This window comes from Gavia stellata, chromosome 9, assembly GCF_030936135.1.
Source record: "Gavia stellata isolate bGavSte3 chromosome 9, bGavSte3.hap2, whole genome shotgun sequence".
Lineage (NCBI taxonomy): Eukaryota > Metazoa > Chordata > Aves > Gaviiformes > Gaviidae > Gavia > Gavia stellata.
The window spans coordinates 5,354,274-5,368,896 of NC_082602.1; the positions used below are offsets into that span (position 1 = coordinate 5,354,274).

A 14,623-nucleotide genomic window follows, 5' to 3' on the forward strand; every position below is an offset into this window, starting at 1 on the left:
TGTCTCAAGTGTGTGAGTTTTACAACCAATTTTTTTTTTTTCCCTAATACAACAGTAATTTATATGAGGGGTGGTGCAGAAGTACAGAGGAATCGTCAAAACAGTAAGGTGTTACATAGTGGAAAACCAGTTAAACTGGGCCCTGGCCCTTGAAGGGGAACAGGAGGGGATCTCTGCGGAGCGTGGGGGGTCAGCCCAGCTGCGGCCCCCAGGCAGCCGGGGACCGAGCCAAGGACCCAGCCAGCTCTGCAGTTGGGCTGGGCCGGGCCGGTGAGCACACCACCCACAGGGAACCACGGGCTTCACCTGTCGGCACTACCCACCCGAGGACAAAACACGAGTGAAGTAGTTGTGGATGCGATGCCAAGACCTGCCCCCAGCTCCCGCGCGCTGCCAGTTCCCCACAGGAAGCGTCTCCTGGACGGGGCTGTTCAGGGTTGGGGTGGAAGCGGCAGGTGCCGAATATCGAAGGAGCTTTGGGCTGGGGCGAGAAAGGGCGGCAGGGCTGCGAGGTGCTGGAACACCAGCAGAAATAAACACTCTTCTTCAGCAAAACCATCTAAAGTTAACGTATGGTTTGGAAGGAGAAAAGTCATTTTCTGAAGGACAACGTTGCGTTGGGGTTTAGCAGGTCGTTTTTCCAAAGACGGTGCAGACCAGCTTTGTTCAGGCTTTTTTCTTCCCAAGGGGGCAGATAGAAAAAAGGCAATTTACTATATGATGCCTTACGTTAGCTAGGGTATACCTTGACTTTAGAGGGCATCTTCTTAAGTTTTTAAGATCTAACTAGAAATCAACAGAAACCAGAAATCAAATGACAATTTTAATAGACTTTAGAACAGCGTGTACGAGTATAAAACACTGGTTTTGTATTTCAAAAGTTGCAGGAAGATAGCCAGTCATATTTTAAACAGTCTTCTACAAAACATATGCCAGTAGATTACATAAAAGACACTATATACAATATAAAAGAGCAGAAAACAATCCTCACTGTAAAAATAATTTAAAACAAAGTATTTCAATTTAAAATATCTCCTATAGCACAAACTAATACATTGTGACATGCAAGTGAAAACTAAACATATTGCATTCTTTAGTGTAGCCAAATAAGAGCTGTATTAAATTTGGACAATGAGACAACATGCTAACATTTTCGGATGAATACAGGAGGCTGTTCTTAAATATTTATTAACTAACTGATGTATCTTATGTTCAAAGAACAGCTACTATACATCTTCCAAAATGTAATAAATATGAAAGCAAGGTATGTGAATAATCTACACCGCAGAGTTCATTTGGGCCAATGATGAAACAGTGGTTTGTTGAAAAATGCTGTTTCACTTACTACTGCACTGTGCAATTTTACAGAATAGTTGTAAAGGCTTGGAAACAAGCCGCACTTGAAAATTTGCAACATCCAGTTTAAGGCAGCCTAGCACTTGAATATACAATGCAATAATCGGAGTAGCTGCTTTGCTTTTAATACGCGAGGTGGAGCTAGCAGGTGGAGAAGCATTTTCCCAGCCTGAGACATGACCTCAGAACAGCGTGCTTCCAGGTTAGGTTATTAATCTGCGTTTTACCCACTCGGCAGCGTAAGCAGAGGCTCTCGATATCTGAGTTGGTTTCTCCTGGTTCTGTTGCATCGATAAGTGTAAAGGAAGAGCTTATTTTTTTTGCGCCTTCTCACGTGCTGGTAGAAACACTATTCTGAACTCAGCCTAGCTTCCACATTAGAGCCTTGGCAATTTATCAAATGCTACTTTTAATGCAAGCTGCGCTATATTTGACTTCTGTATACAACGTGAAAAACTTCTGCGTGGGGGATCCGTTGTGTTTAAAATGCCAGTATTATAACTGCTAAGGAGCCACTGTCAACATCGCGTCATGTCCACAGGAAGTATTAAACTCAGTAACCTAAGCATTTTCACAGCACTTCTTGATCAGCCTACAAACCATAGGATTTCCCAAGTGCTCGCTGTCTTGTCTCCATTTAACGATCTACTCACATTTAAGTATGTCTCAAACATACAAAGTAGCTGTTAAAGCAAAAAAGTAGCTGCCACAGTAGGTCTTAGAAAATGCCAGTGTTTAATGACAGACTAGGCGAGAATGAAAGGTTTAGCAGAAGCCTAAGAAGGTTTTAAATAAACCAAACTGCTACAAAGCAAGAGGTGTGAAAATACCATTCTTTGGTCTAAATTAGCTGTTCCCTTTATATTAGTTTAACATTCCAATGGCTTTTTCAAAACTGTTTAAAAATAATATAAGCTGAAATTCATTAAGCAAAAATATGTATTATATACATGGATGCCTGGTCAGACAGATGAACTTAAAAGTGAACATAGTGACAATTGTTTAGATATTCCTAGTACCTTAAAAAAAAAATGAGTTAGTGTTGAGTGCGCAGTAATAGAATTTTATTGAAAAAGGTAAAAAACTAAGCATGAAAATCTGTTTTAGTTGTTTATAAACACTACGTCCTTATGGTTTTGTTGCTCTCAATTCAGACGTAAACATTCATTCTGACATGCCAAAGCTCCTGATGCTGGTGGGAAGTTCCTGTAACCAGTCAGTGATCGCTTTACAACTTGGTGCTTGGATGATCAGTCCCTGCAGCTTCATTTGCGTAACCTGATTCATCAGCTGCCGATTCATCTTGCTCACCTCCATCTTCCCCGAATCCAGGTTCCTCTTCCCTTTCGGGAGCATCCTCATCCTCTATGCCATTGTAAAACTCTTCGATCTCACTCTCATCCTCCACATCTAAGCTCTGACTACGACACGAACCACTTTCACTACTACTCCCACAAGAGCTAGAAGATATGACATCGTCTTCAGAATCTGAGTAAACCTCAGCACCATGGAAAATATAGCGATTTGGTGGTAAAAATAGATACTGAGTACCTGAAACACAATTTTAAAAGTCAAAAGAAGGCTAAAATAAATTATTCATGCAAGGTCACGCAGGCCTATATGTATTTTCAACAGTGAAACTTAACTGACAAATCAGATTACATTAGAAACACATTGATTTCAATGTATGTGTATTTACTATGAAGCCCAGAACAAATGCTTCACTGGAAAGCTCAGCATTCCTTTTCCCCCCTCCCTTTGACACCAAAGAGCATTTAAACTTTAATGTTTAGCAGCTTTTTGTCATTGGTATACGTATTCAGAGCTAGATTTCCATCACTTGTAACAGAACTGGAACGCACTATGCAGAGAATTTGACAAAGCTTAAAAACAGCCTTTGCTTTGGAAAGTTGCAATTTAATACCTGTTTCTTCATCCACACTGACTTTCTTGTGTGAGAACTCATTAAGTCAGTTAAGAGACTGCATACTGGAAGGCTTCCTCGGAAAGTCTAAAGTTTCCCTTGAAATGTGCCTGGCTCCAGCTGCGAGATTTGCTTTTCAACTCCTACCGTGACTTCATCTTTCAGTTCTACTGCCGTACCAAATTCTGACCTAGTGTGACCAGCTTCTTAACACCTGAGGATCAAACTAACTTTTCTCAAATTGCATTTGAAAATGTAAGAAACCGATTTATTTTTTGATACTTACCTTCAAGTACCTTAAAAGATGCGTGGACGAGGTGCTTAGGGACATGGTTTAGTGGTGGACTTAGCAGGGTTAGGTTAACGGTTGGACTCAGTGATCTTAAAGGTCTTTTCCAAACTAAATGAGCCTATGATTCAACCTCCTAAAATAATCTTTGATCTTTTTAGGGGGTATGTAATCATTGATTATAAAACCTATTATGAATTACAAAAATATTTCCTATCTGCTTCTCCAAAGGAAATAAACGATACAGTGATGCATTATGTAGACACTTGTCTGAACAAAAACAACCACCAAAATCCACTGATTCCCTCAAGGGTAACTTACTGACTGCTTTAAAGTAAGTCTAGAACAAACATCTTGGCCAAAAAATGAAGAATACTGAAATGAGTTAAAACTTACCATCCAGCCTTTTGCTAATCTGTTCTTTTGCAGATCTGTTTACCCAGCACTTCCTCAATATTTCATTTTTTTCTTTATTTTCTCCATTATTAGATCCATTTTCCTTCATTGTTTCAGAGTTCATTAATTCACTAGTAGGATTTTCAGGGTTTGCTGACGATGTCTGTGTCTCCTGAAGCTTTTCCTCTGTGCAGGTCCCTTTAGTTTCTGAGGCAGGATCACAGTTTTCTACCTTACATTCAGCTGGGTGTTCTGAGGACGCCACCGAAGTATCTGGTGGAGTCATCCTTTCTGGTGAACTAGAGTCTTCTGAAATGTTTAAAGGGGTAGGCGGTAGCTCGGCTGAGGGCATTTCAAGCTCCTTGTGCGTTCGTGGAGGCTTTTCTGTTATTTCTGAAAGTTTTACTGAGTTGTAGCAAAGTTTTGTGTATTCGCTACCTAGCCTTTGACACAATTCATTAATAATAACATCACAGTCTCCAAGAAGCTCCACATCAAAGTGTAGATGAGGCAAAGGTTCCCTATTAATTAAGATCTGAGGCACTTCATGGGGGATGGAACCTATAGATGGAGAAGAGAACTTAAAGGCAGCCACTTCAGTTTCATTTTCAGCAGAGATCTACTTAGAAAGTTTGATTCCTCAGACTTCCCTTCATACAGTCACTTGCAACAAGACCGAAACAGGCAGATCAGGAAGACGACAAGCAAATCTCAAACTTAACAATAGCGGTTTGAGGTGCTATGCCTACAGTAACCTACCTAGATTTTTTTTTTTCCCCCGTTTACAGTAAAAAGTGTTCCTCTACTCCATGACCGAGAAACACATGCACAGAAATACTGACTGCAGCAATGTTTGGTCAAGTGTCAAAAAGATTGTTAAAATTAGTACTATAATCTCTTAGAAGAACTGTGTTGATTTTGTGTGTTCATTTTATGTCCTTAAGTGCACATGAAGAATATACTGCTGGTAAATGACAGCCCATTAATTAGGTCAAAATATTTCCAGGTACAATCTACGCTGTACAGGGCTGCTCAACCCATTTCTGACATCCAGGCTTCCAAACCCCACCAGTTTGGTAACCTAGCACGGACTCCTCAGATAACCAACTCACGGAATCCAGTTCTAGGACACAGAAAGAGCAGTGGTTTGTGTAGTGGACCCTAACTTTCCAGTCCTTATGCATTTCCCATCAGCCTAAACACTAGGCTCTGCCTCCTGTACAGCGAAGAGGATGTTATTACAACGGACTTGGGTGCCGTCCTGTTCCCAGTTAATAGCAGATGCTAAGCCCGTGTCCTTCTCAGGCTTACAGGTGAAGGGAATTTCTCTAGTACCAGTAAGTCTTGCACTCAGTAGGCAAATAAATCACCTGTCATGGTATTTGCTCAACCCTCCTGAAAAGCATTTTCTATAACGTATATTAGCAGCGATGTTTCTCCATATCACTTTTAAATGCTGAGGATCCAAATGGTGACGCACTATATAAAGCCCACTGTGTATCACTTACTATTAAGTAGTGACTTTAAAATAAGCTACGTCTCAGACACCTGATGTACTTGATCTGATTTTTTGATACCACATTTATCTTTTTAAAGAAGATTCCTTTCTAAATCTTTCAAGTGACTCTGAAAGCATATTGCAAGCAGGGAGGGAAATGAATTGAATCTCAGAACAAAATCAAGTTTTAGGAGAGTAGTTTTTCAGATTATCATTTCACTACCTTGAGATCTGCCTGGAGTGTAGAAAAAGCACTTAGAATTTGTTACTTTCTCTATTTTGCATGTCAGCTTTACATAGGCAATCAGTTTTCATCTTGGAAAACTAGATGCTTAATCTAATTTCTTCACTGAATCAAGCCAAAAGCATTTCTTAGAGCTCTTAAGTGAGAATTTCACTTTTGAGCCAAATTTTTGGACGAAAATATTACCTGAGAGAGTCACTTACTTGGAATCAATGCTACTGGTCTTACTTTCAGCGAAGACCCAATAACAATAAGGAGATCAACTTCGTTTTTGTCATACTTCATGGCGCGATGGAACTGCTCGGGTAAGTTCTCTCCAAAGAACACTATGTCTGGCTTCATGATAGCGAGCGGTTCATCAGGTGGACATCTGGGACATCTAGGTACAACCTGCATTAGAACAGCTTCTATTACTACAGTTCAAGGCTGCGCCCTTCAAGACCTCCGATTTTAGCAATACAGACAAGTGCATTTCTTACTCTAGCCTGCAGCAACTGCACCCACAAATAAAACTGCAGCAGGAATAAAGAGGGAGTCCTCAGGTCGAAAGGGAGAAACCACACAGATCTACACCACAGTTCTTAATCTGACAACTAAGCCACAGTCCAGAAGTCGTGCTCAGCACCAATGAGTAATTACCTCCTATTTGATAGGAATGTATTTTTCTTGGTTTAATCAGAGAAAAAACTTGGATTTCCTTGTCAGTTTCTGTTACAGGATCTGATATAAAACCCTTCCTAATCAGAGAGTATATTGTAGAGCTTTACCTCCCTACTTTTTCTCCTCTCCTCCAAAAGGGTACATGTGTTATACACATAGAGCAACATGGTGTTGTAGCAGGTGGCTAGCAAAAAGTGTACAAGACAGGAACACAGGGAAGAACTTTTCTTTGGTCTCCCTTTTAAACTTTTCCAATCCCTGCAAAAACAGAGCAGAATCCTTGTTCATTAAAAAAAGCAGACAAGAGTTATGTTTGTGAAGAAGTAGGTTCCTTTTCCTCCTGAAACCAGAGGATTTTCTGATCTTTGAACTCCTTCCTGTCTTATGGCTTCTTCAGAAAGAAGGAAAACAAGAAGATGAGCAATGTGAGTACGTACAGACAATACTTCAATTACTACTGAGCAATGTTTCTTTCAAATAGTTCAAGACTTCTCCGCTGTAGTGTTAAAATACAACACCCCAGAATAAATCTAAGGAGCTAAATGTAGCTGCAATCCTACAGCAGTCATCACAAGCAAATTAGTGCTACGTAAAGGTGTAAAGAGATGTATATTACCTATTGTAATAGGAAAATATATGAAAACTGACATTTAAGTGCATAACAACTCCCTCTTGTACACAGAATATATGCAGAAAAACTAATACAGAACTTAGAAAGTTTAAATCAAAGAACTAGTTTAGGGATGTCTGCAGTAGGACAAAAGACAGTGCTTTCCATATGAGAAAACATCACAAATAAAAGGCCTTCCTCTAGTGTCAAAGGGCCTTCCCCAAAAATTCAAGTCTTTGAACAAAGAATCCAACCCTTCTTTGAAGAAAACCTTGTAGGAGCGATATGTAAGAGGCAATATGGCACAAGAACTAGGAATTGGTATGGAGGAAACCTTCACCACATACCCGAGCTAAAGAGCGTCTAATAACCCCACGCTAAAGGGAAACCAACTAAAGAATTCCCCAAAAAGGAGCAGGTGGGTAGAATGGATCTTGAACTTTTTCCTCGGATCTTTACATGTTAGAAAGAGAGCTCCTAAGAGACAAACAGCTTAGACTTTCCTGAAGCTTTGTACCCTGCTGTCTCTTCTGTTGATGTTAGTGATGCCTTTGCACTTTCAGTTGGAAGCTTAAGGAGGTAAAATAATTTGCTCTGTACGAATTTGCTCTGATGAAATGAAGACCTCTAACTTTTTATTTAAAGAGACCAGGTAATATTAACTCTGTTTCCATCATTTCTCATAGAAGTCCAATGACTTGTGACTTAATGGATCTCTGTAGAGCAACTGATGTCCCTATCCAAATCATCTGAGTCAACGTAATGGGCCCATAAATGTGTTTCAACACTACACTACTCACCAGCTTCTCTGCTAATCCTCAGAAAGGTCGTCAGTAAGTGGGAAGATCTATTCCAAGAGCTGAAATCGATACCAAGAAATTAAAGCTACGTAATTGGCCACTCAATTGCTTAGGGTCCTCTTTCTCTCCAGATGTAGCACTCCCCCAAAACCCCACCACCTCTGCTGACGTATTTCTCTAATGAAAGAAAAATGGAATTTCTCATTGACTATTGATGTTATCCGTATATTAAAAACAAGATTAGTAAAGATTATATTGGTTTAAGAACATCCAAGAACTGATGCATGTTCTCCATTTCTTGGGCCTTTTCTTCCTAAATCTGAGACCCTTTCATGATTTCTTGAAGCTGCCTAAAATAGTCAAAAGCAAAGTAAAAGTGGTATTTTTGGAAGTGACTGAAAATGAGTTTACTTGGAAGTTCTATCTATCTGCGTGATTTATAACTGCTGCTGCTTCTCATCCAGAGGCTGGTTGTGTACAGCAACCAAGAGAAAGAATCATGCTACAGGGAACTAGCACGTTATCCTGGAAGGGGTAAGAGAATGAAGAGCAGCAACAATAAATTGGTAGCTTTCTAAGCAGATGATCTCAAACAATTCTCAGTCTGTAACATGTTGAAAGGAAATCCTGGCAGAAAGATGCTGAAGCCCTTAGGACCATCAGAGGATGGACCACAGCAAAGGAAAGGTAGTTATTTTTAGGGAAAACTAAGGACTGATGGAGGACAGCAGAGACTAGAAACTGGACTATTTATTGGGACCCAGGTGCCAAACCCATTTTTGTGAAGGGGTTTGTTAGAGAACAAAGCTGTTGACATGGACGGTGTTTGGTTTCGTAAGCACAGAAAAGGTTTCTTCTGATATCTAAGGAACAAAATTCTGTATTCTAGAGAGGCAACAGAAAAAGAAAGAAACTGCATAGCACTGGTTTGGGAAATGCAGGCTATGGAATAAAGATAATGATGGCAAATAGAACATTTTTTTTTAAGGCATAAAGGAGGAAGCATATATTTTCTTTCAACAGCTCTATTTCTTGTGTGAAGTTATATTTGGCAATAACCATATGTATTTTGCATTATGAAAATAATTCAGTATTACAGCTAGGGCCTGCCCTGGAAAGATATACCTGGCAACAGTACTGTAAGATTAGGGCTGAGAGACTGAGTGTAGAAAGCTCCTTCAGTCTCATCTTGGGAGTAAGATCCCTCCTTGTTCTCATTACGCAGAAGTAGTGCTACAGGCTTCTTCACTTCCCCACGCTTCCATTACTGACCACCAGCAGGGACAGGCCATCAGGGCGGAAGTTTGGTTCAGCATATAAACGTACAGTAATTAAAGTGTTATTAGGAAAAGGAGTCCTGACCACTAATGATCAAAACAGAAAATTACAGAATGCGTAGGAATGGTTGTTTAGAAGGAAGAAACCCTAAACTCCAACCAGCTGGCTTTGAAGGTAAAGGAGCAGCAAACATCTGTAAGATAAAAAGTTCTCAAAAATAATATTCCTAATAGCAAAGTAAACCAGATTTCACATTCGGTATTTCAGTGCTACAAAGCTTCAGGCTTAGGAGGTTCACACTTCTTAAAGCTTTAACATCTCTTCTGAAAGGCTTTCATCGAGTTCCATTTCAAATGCAATACTTGAAAGATTTACATCCCTTCCATGTTTCTCATCTGAAGTTGCAACTGTGGACGCCAAGCATTTATCAAAAACACGTGAGCCTGCAGAGAGTCCCCTTCCATTTGTATAAAAAAGATCATTTTGATCAGAGAATCCACATCTCTGTTCCTTCAAAAGAAGGGGAAGAAGAGCAAAGAGGGTCTCACCAAGCCAAAGGTTCTTCTGCTCTGACAGACCAGAACTAACTCCTGCCTTGGCCCTGGGGCACTTCACACCCTGATGTGGGGAGTTGGGAATATGGAATAGTTCAGAAGTCCTAGAAAGCGCATGTTGGATGTCTCATTTGATCCTCTTCCTTGCTCAGAGGCTGCTCTGTTGTTAGCAATTTCTCCATGCAACATCTACTGTTTAAACGTATTTTTAACGTAGGTAAATGCTCAAAGAGCAACCAGTGTTATAAATGGCTAAGAATACTTTCTCACTGTGACTGTGAGTTCAGATTAATTTAGAACAGGTATAAATCCAACTTTCTACTTACCATTTTAACCTCTACTTTTCTTGGAAGTGCCATTAAAAATGGACTCTTAAGGTTTTGTTCCACTTCTTCCCATTACCTAATTTTTGCAGTATAGTATTTGAGTATACTTTTAAGTACTAGAGGAAATGCTAAAATACACATAGGCACTTTTATGAAATACAGGCAAAGATATGTAGCCTTTTAAAAGCAGGTCTTTTAAGCAATCCAAGGGTGGTGGTTTGGGGTTTTTTTGAGAGTTACTTATTAGAAAGCTGCAGTGAGTTAAAGTAATTTTTTACCTGATTGAAAATATCTCCTCGAACAACTTCACAATCAACTTTGTATTTACAGATCAGGCAGGAAGCTGTTGCAAAGGAACCTGAGGGGAAAAACCCGTATGGTAGAAGTAAGGATTTTTCAGTCATTCAGATTTGGTCTTTTTGACCAAGCTGCTTTAACACTCTTATAAGGCTGTTATGTTGCAGTGCTATAAAAATCAGTCATTAAAAAGTAATTTAAAATTAAGATAAGATACTTATAGTACTAAAAGTAGTTCTTCTAGATGTTAGTCAGCAGAAATCTTGTTTCAGGAGTAGGATAAACCACATGCATGTCAACAAAAACTATATTCTGTCCTCTCATTCCCCTAACCTGTGCAAGCATATACAAGAACCTTCCCTTTTCCTCTACACAATTACCAGTAGTGCTGACAGCTTTGCCAACAGCACCAGCAGGACATGAACCCACATGAACTCAAGAAACTGTAGTTATAGAAGGGCAAAATAACTAAGAAAATGCATGAGTAAAGACTTCACTATAGGCAACTAAATAGCAGTACTGTTCCTTTCAGCAGAAGTGAGAAGTTACAGCTACATTATGCAAATTGAAATACTGCTCTGAACTTGGTATTCAGCTTAGCTACCATGTTTATTATTTGGCAAGACCGTGTTAAGTTGGTTGCTCCATCCAGCCACTTGGTAGCTCTAACTGGCCTGTTTTTGAAGCAGCTGAAGGTGATGCCCGAGTATCTGGTAGAGCATTCGTGTCTCTATCTGTCTAAAAGCTTTATCAGGTGGCTAAGACACACATGAAAATACACAGTGTGAAGTCATTGTGGCAAACTAGAGCGGCCTTTTGGTGCACACATGTCCAGGACAGATAGGCCTACAAGGTCTTTTATCTGCGGGAGGAATAATGCTGGAAGTTGACAGAATGCTGAAGAATTAAGTGAAAAATTGCTAGATTTTCTCCTAACCATGAAACGAGGCTTAAAAAAGAATAATAATTTGGAGATCTTTTTGACCCTGCACTGGAATGAGCCAGTAAAAGTCTGGAGCTCTCTAATCATGATACGAGGGCAGTAAGAAAGCCCTGTGACTGAGTAATGTACAGGGGGTTACAAAAGCCTCTCTTCAAAAGGAAACTTTTAGAAAGGTAACCATTAAGATGTTGAAAACTTTGCAGAAGCTAGGAACAGCTAAAAACCTCTGGTACCAAAACTGTATCTGGAGTGTTACTTTAAGCCACTCAAACCAAAGGTATTTTCTGGTCATAACACACAGCAGCCAACCAACACTTACATTGCTAAATGAAGGGATTCTGGGACTAAGTACAATATCAAAATATGCTTTGGGGATATTGCATCGGGGTAAAACAGAGTGAAAGCACAGAAAAACTTGGAGCAGATCATTTATGAACAAGTGGCAGTTCTGGTCTGCTAATCACTGCTGGAATGGCAAACGCACGGCTTCTGAAATGCTTGCTCAGCACTGCAACTCCCAGAACTTGAGGGTTTCCAAAGACTACAGGAGATATGACAGTTATTATTTGCTCATTATAAATGATTTACAGTAATAATTTAGTCCTTTATACAGTGTGTTAGGGACATGTCTGTCAGGCTAGCAGACCCAACCCTGTCTGAGGTATCTGTTGCTACCTACTTGCAACTCTATTATGTGAGTTATTTTTCACCGTCAAAAGGACTGGGTAAGAAGTTATGCCTCCCCATGCACGAGTCGTGTAGCTAGCAGGCCACTGCTGCTGATCACTCAGCTACAGCAATGGCAAGGAATATGATCTAATTCCAGACATGCTGGTTGAATGCACAAAGCCATTTTAAATTCAGAAAATGCATCCAAGTTACAGTAGTTTTTGTAGTAGCAACTTTACTGTAGGTCAGCAATGCGAAATGGGTTCAGAGGTTCATGTATGGAACTCCCCAAACCATTACAAGGGTCCTTGTAATTTGGCACGCTCATGATTAACTTGCCATTGCCACAGCCAGCCAAAAAAGATAGAACAAATATAGCAGTGTGAACCCTTACATAACAGAGTTTCAGTTTCTCTTTAGCCACTACCAGTGTCAACTAGCATTTGTTAAAGAGCAGCATAACTGTATCTCAGATAAAGCTTGATGTGCTCAAAACAATCTTTGCTAATTTCCAAAGGCCTCAAAATCTCAAAATCCATAGCATGTTTTTAAAGATTCTTTTTAATTTAAAATCAACTTATACAGGACATACACTAAAGATAGTCTGAAACCTAATTACTGTAGTGTGCAACTGAAAAAATGGGAAGCTTGAGAGTGGCAGTGATGTGCAAAAACACAACCATGTAAGAAATTAATGATAAATACCTCATAGGGAGTGACAACCAAAAGAAAATGTGTGACACACTAAGCAAAAATGGAAACGCACCAGATGCGGGTTATTCGACAGGTAGGATTCTACCGTGTGCTGTGTGGTCACCACAACAGAGCACCGTATTTGCTCTGTCTGAAAAAAGAAAAAAGATGAATCTGGCCCTGAGCTAAGCTTTGTAGATAATGAAACTAAGTGAGTCTGGTCCCTGGAAAAGGTAGAATTAGACAGACAGGTCTTACAAACATGCCAACGCTGCTTATAAACGATTTGTTCGCCAGAAGTCTACTAAATGATCCAGATGTGCACGTTAAGAACTAATTTTCTGCATCCTTTCCTTAAAAATGAATCTCTGCACTTTTAACTTGACATTTGCGAGTCCTTGGAAATGGAAAGCGTATCATGCAACTAATTAAGAGCTTCCACTTAATTTGGTATCATAATTACAGAATGTGTATGACACTGAAGGCGTAACAAGATGATCTTCAGTTCAACTGAACTGGTGATTAATCCACAATATTTTATACATGAGGTAAAGTCATTGAACTGTCAGGATATTTTAAGATTTCGATGGAATATAACCTAAATAAAGAATCAGGTAACAGCCAAACTCCATTTCGTTGGTAGACAGTAAGAGACCTATGAAAAGACTGATTTCCACACTATGTTCTCATACATGAGTATAAAGAAGCACCAAGTACATTTTAAAAGTTAAGGTCTAAGCTTGTGCAAACAGGGTGTGGATCTTCATGGATACACAAAGGCCACCGTTTATCAAGCATCATTTCTGAAAGAGGTAGTTCCACTTCTCATTTAAATACTTAAGCTACCTAAAAAAAATTCAACGTTTTAAAAGCAGAATATTTGTTGCCAAGAGATACCAATTCAAGAAAATAAAGATTTAATTCCAATAGCGATTACCTTGTCACATGTACCAGTAAAAAACATTCCTACATATAAAATAAGAAAAGTGAAACTAAAACCACTAACCATGACACTGTATTATCCTTTGGATTCCTGCAACCTGTTCCAATGTGTCTATGTTCTGAGTATAGTTGCGAAGTAGTTTTCCTTCTTTATCCATCAAAGCTATAAACTTGTGACAGAGAGATGGCTGGAACTGTCCTGGATAGATTTCCTAAGGAATTCAGAAGTACATTAGAAAATGCAAATAGATACACAATGTCTTTATTCCAACTGCAGCAATTCACACCGATTCACAATTGTCAATAATGATTACGTCAGCAGTTAATGTTGTCACTCCCTTTGCATTTTGCCATTTCACTCAGATCCAGCTCTTCTTTCAACAGCCGAGCTTCTGACCATGTCAGGATGAATTGCTCCATGCAAGTTGGTATTTTGTTCCAGCATAAAAGCAAGGTTTAGATCTTTTTTGGTTTCGAGAATTATGAAAGAGGAAAGCTTTTTTTTCCTTTGTAAGTGTCAAGTAACCTCAATATTTGTTATTAGAAACATATGGTTTAACTGCAGTCTGACAAAAATTCATGAGGAATTTGGATTCTGGTCTTTTGGTTAAGCAGTTTTTACTCCTCAGCATTAGCAGCAGCCACTCCTAGAAGATGGAAGCCCAGAAAGCAAAATGGCACTGGCTATAAAGGGGAAGGCAGGTAGTACTCAGACCAGCTTTGCCAATTTAGCCAGTTACAGCAGTCATTGAGTTAAAACCATATGGCTTAGCAGAGCAATTCCACTGTGCCTGGCAGACGCTTAGCCCCTCCATTAAATCAAGGTAGAGGAGGTAGGTATATCTGAAGAGCATACGGAAAAAAATGTAGGCACTTTTGTAGAATGATTTGATGTTTGCTCACAGTGAACAAGCAGCCTGCCAAAAGGAAAAATTAAATGTGGGCACCCAGCTGAAAGCTTCGCGCTAGGAACGTCTGTCTAGAGTTGACCACCCCGGGTGGTACCTCGGGTTGCTGTGCGACAAGGAGGACAGCAGCAGCAGCACCACTGCTCTGTTGCTCAGGAGCACTTATTTACGGGAGGAACTTGAACTCCAGACCCTCTGCTCTCCAGTCACTCTCACCACTGAACAGCAACTGGGCT

General features: G+C 39.8%; 1 protein-coding gene across 2 annotated transcripts in view; it reads right to left on the reverse strand.

Moving 5' to 3' along the window:
• Positions 1 to 810: 810 nt before the first annotated feature.
• Positions 811 to 14,623, reverse strand: part of SIRT1 (sirtuin 1) — an 88,402-nt gene continuing 74,589 nt past the window's right edge. For both annotated transcript variants that reach the window (XM_059820903.1, XM_059820902.1), the window contains 5 exons: positions 13,544 to 13,691; positions 10,214 to 10,293; positions 5,911 to 6,097; positions 3,966 to 4,526; positions 811 to 2,907 (listed from right to left, as the gene is read on the reverse strand). In XM_059820903.1, the coding sequence (XP_059676886.1) occupies positions 2,585 to 2,907; positions 3,966 to 4,526; positions 5,911 to 6,097; positions 10,214 to 10,293; positions 13,544 to 13,691 (1,299 nt within the window). In that variant the 3' untranslated portion in view covers positions 811 to 2,584. The remainder of the gene's footprint in view (positions 2,908 to 3,965; positions 4,527 to 5,910; positions 6,098 to 10,213; positions 10,294 to 13,543; positions 13,692 to 14,623) is intronic.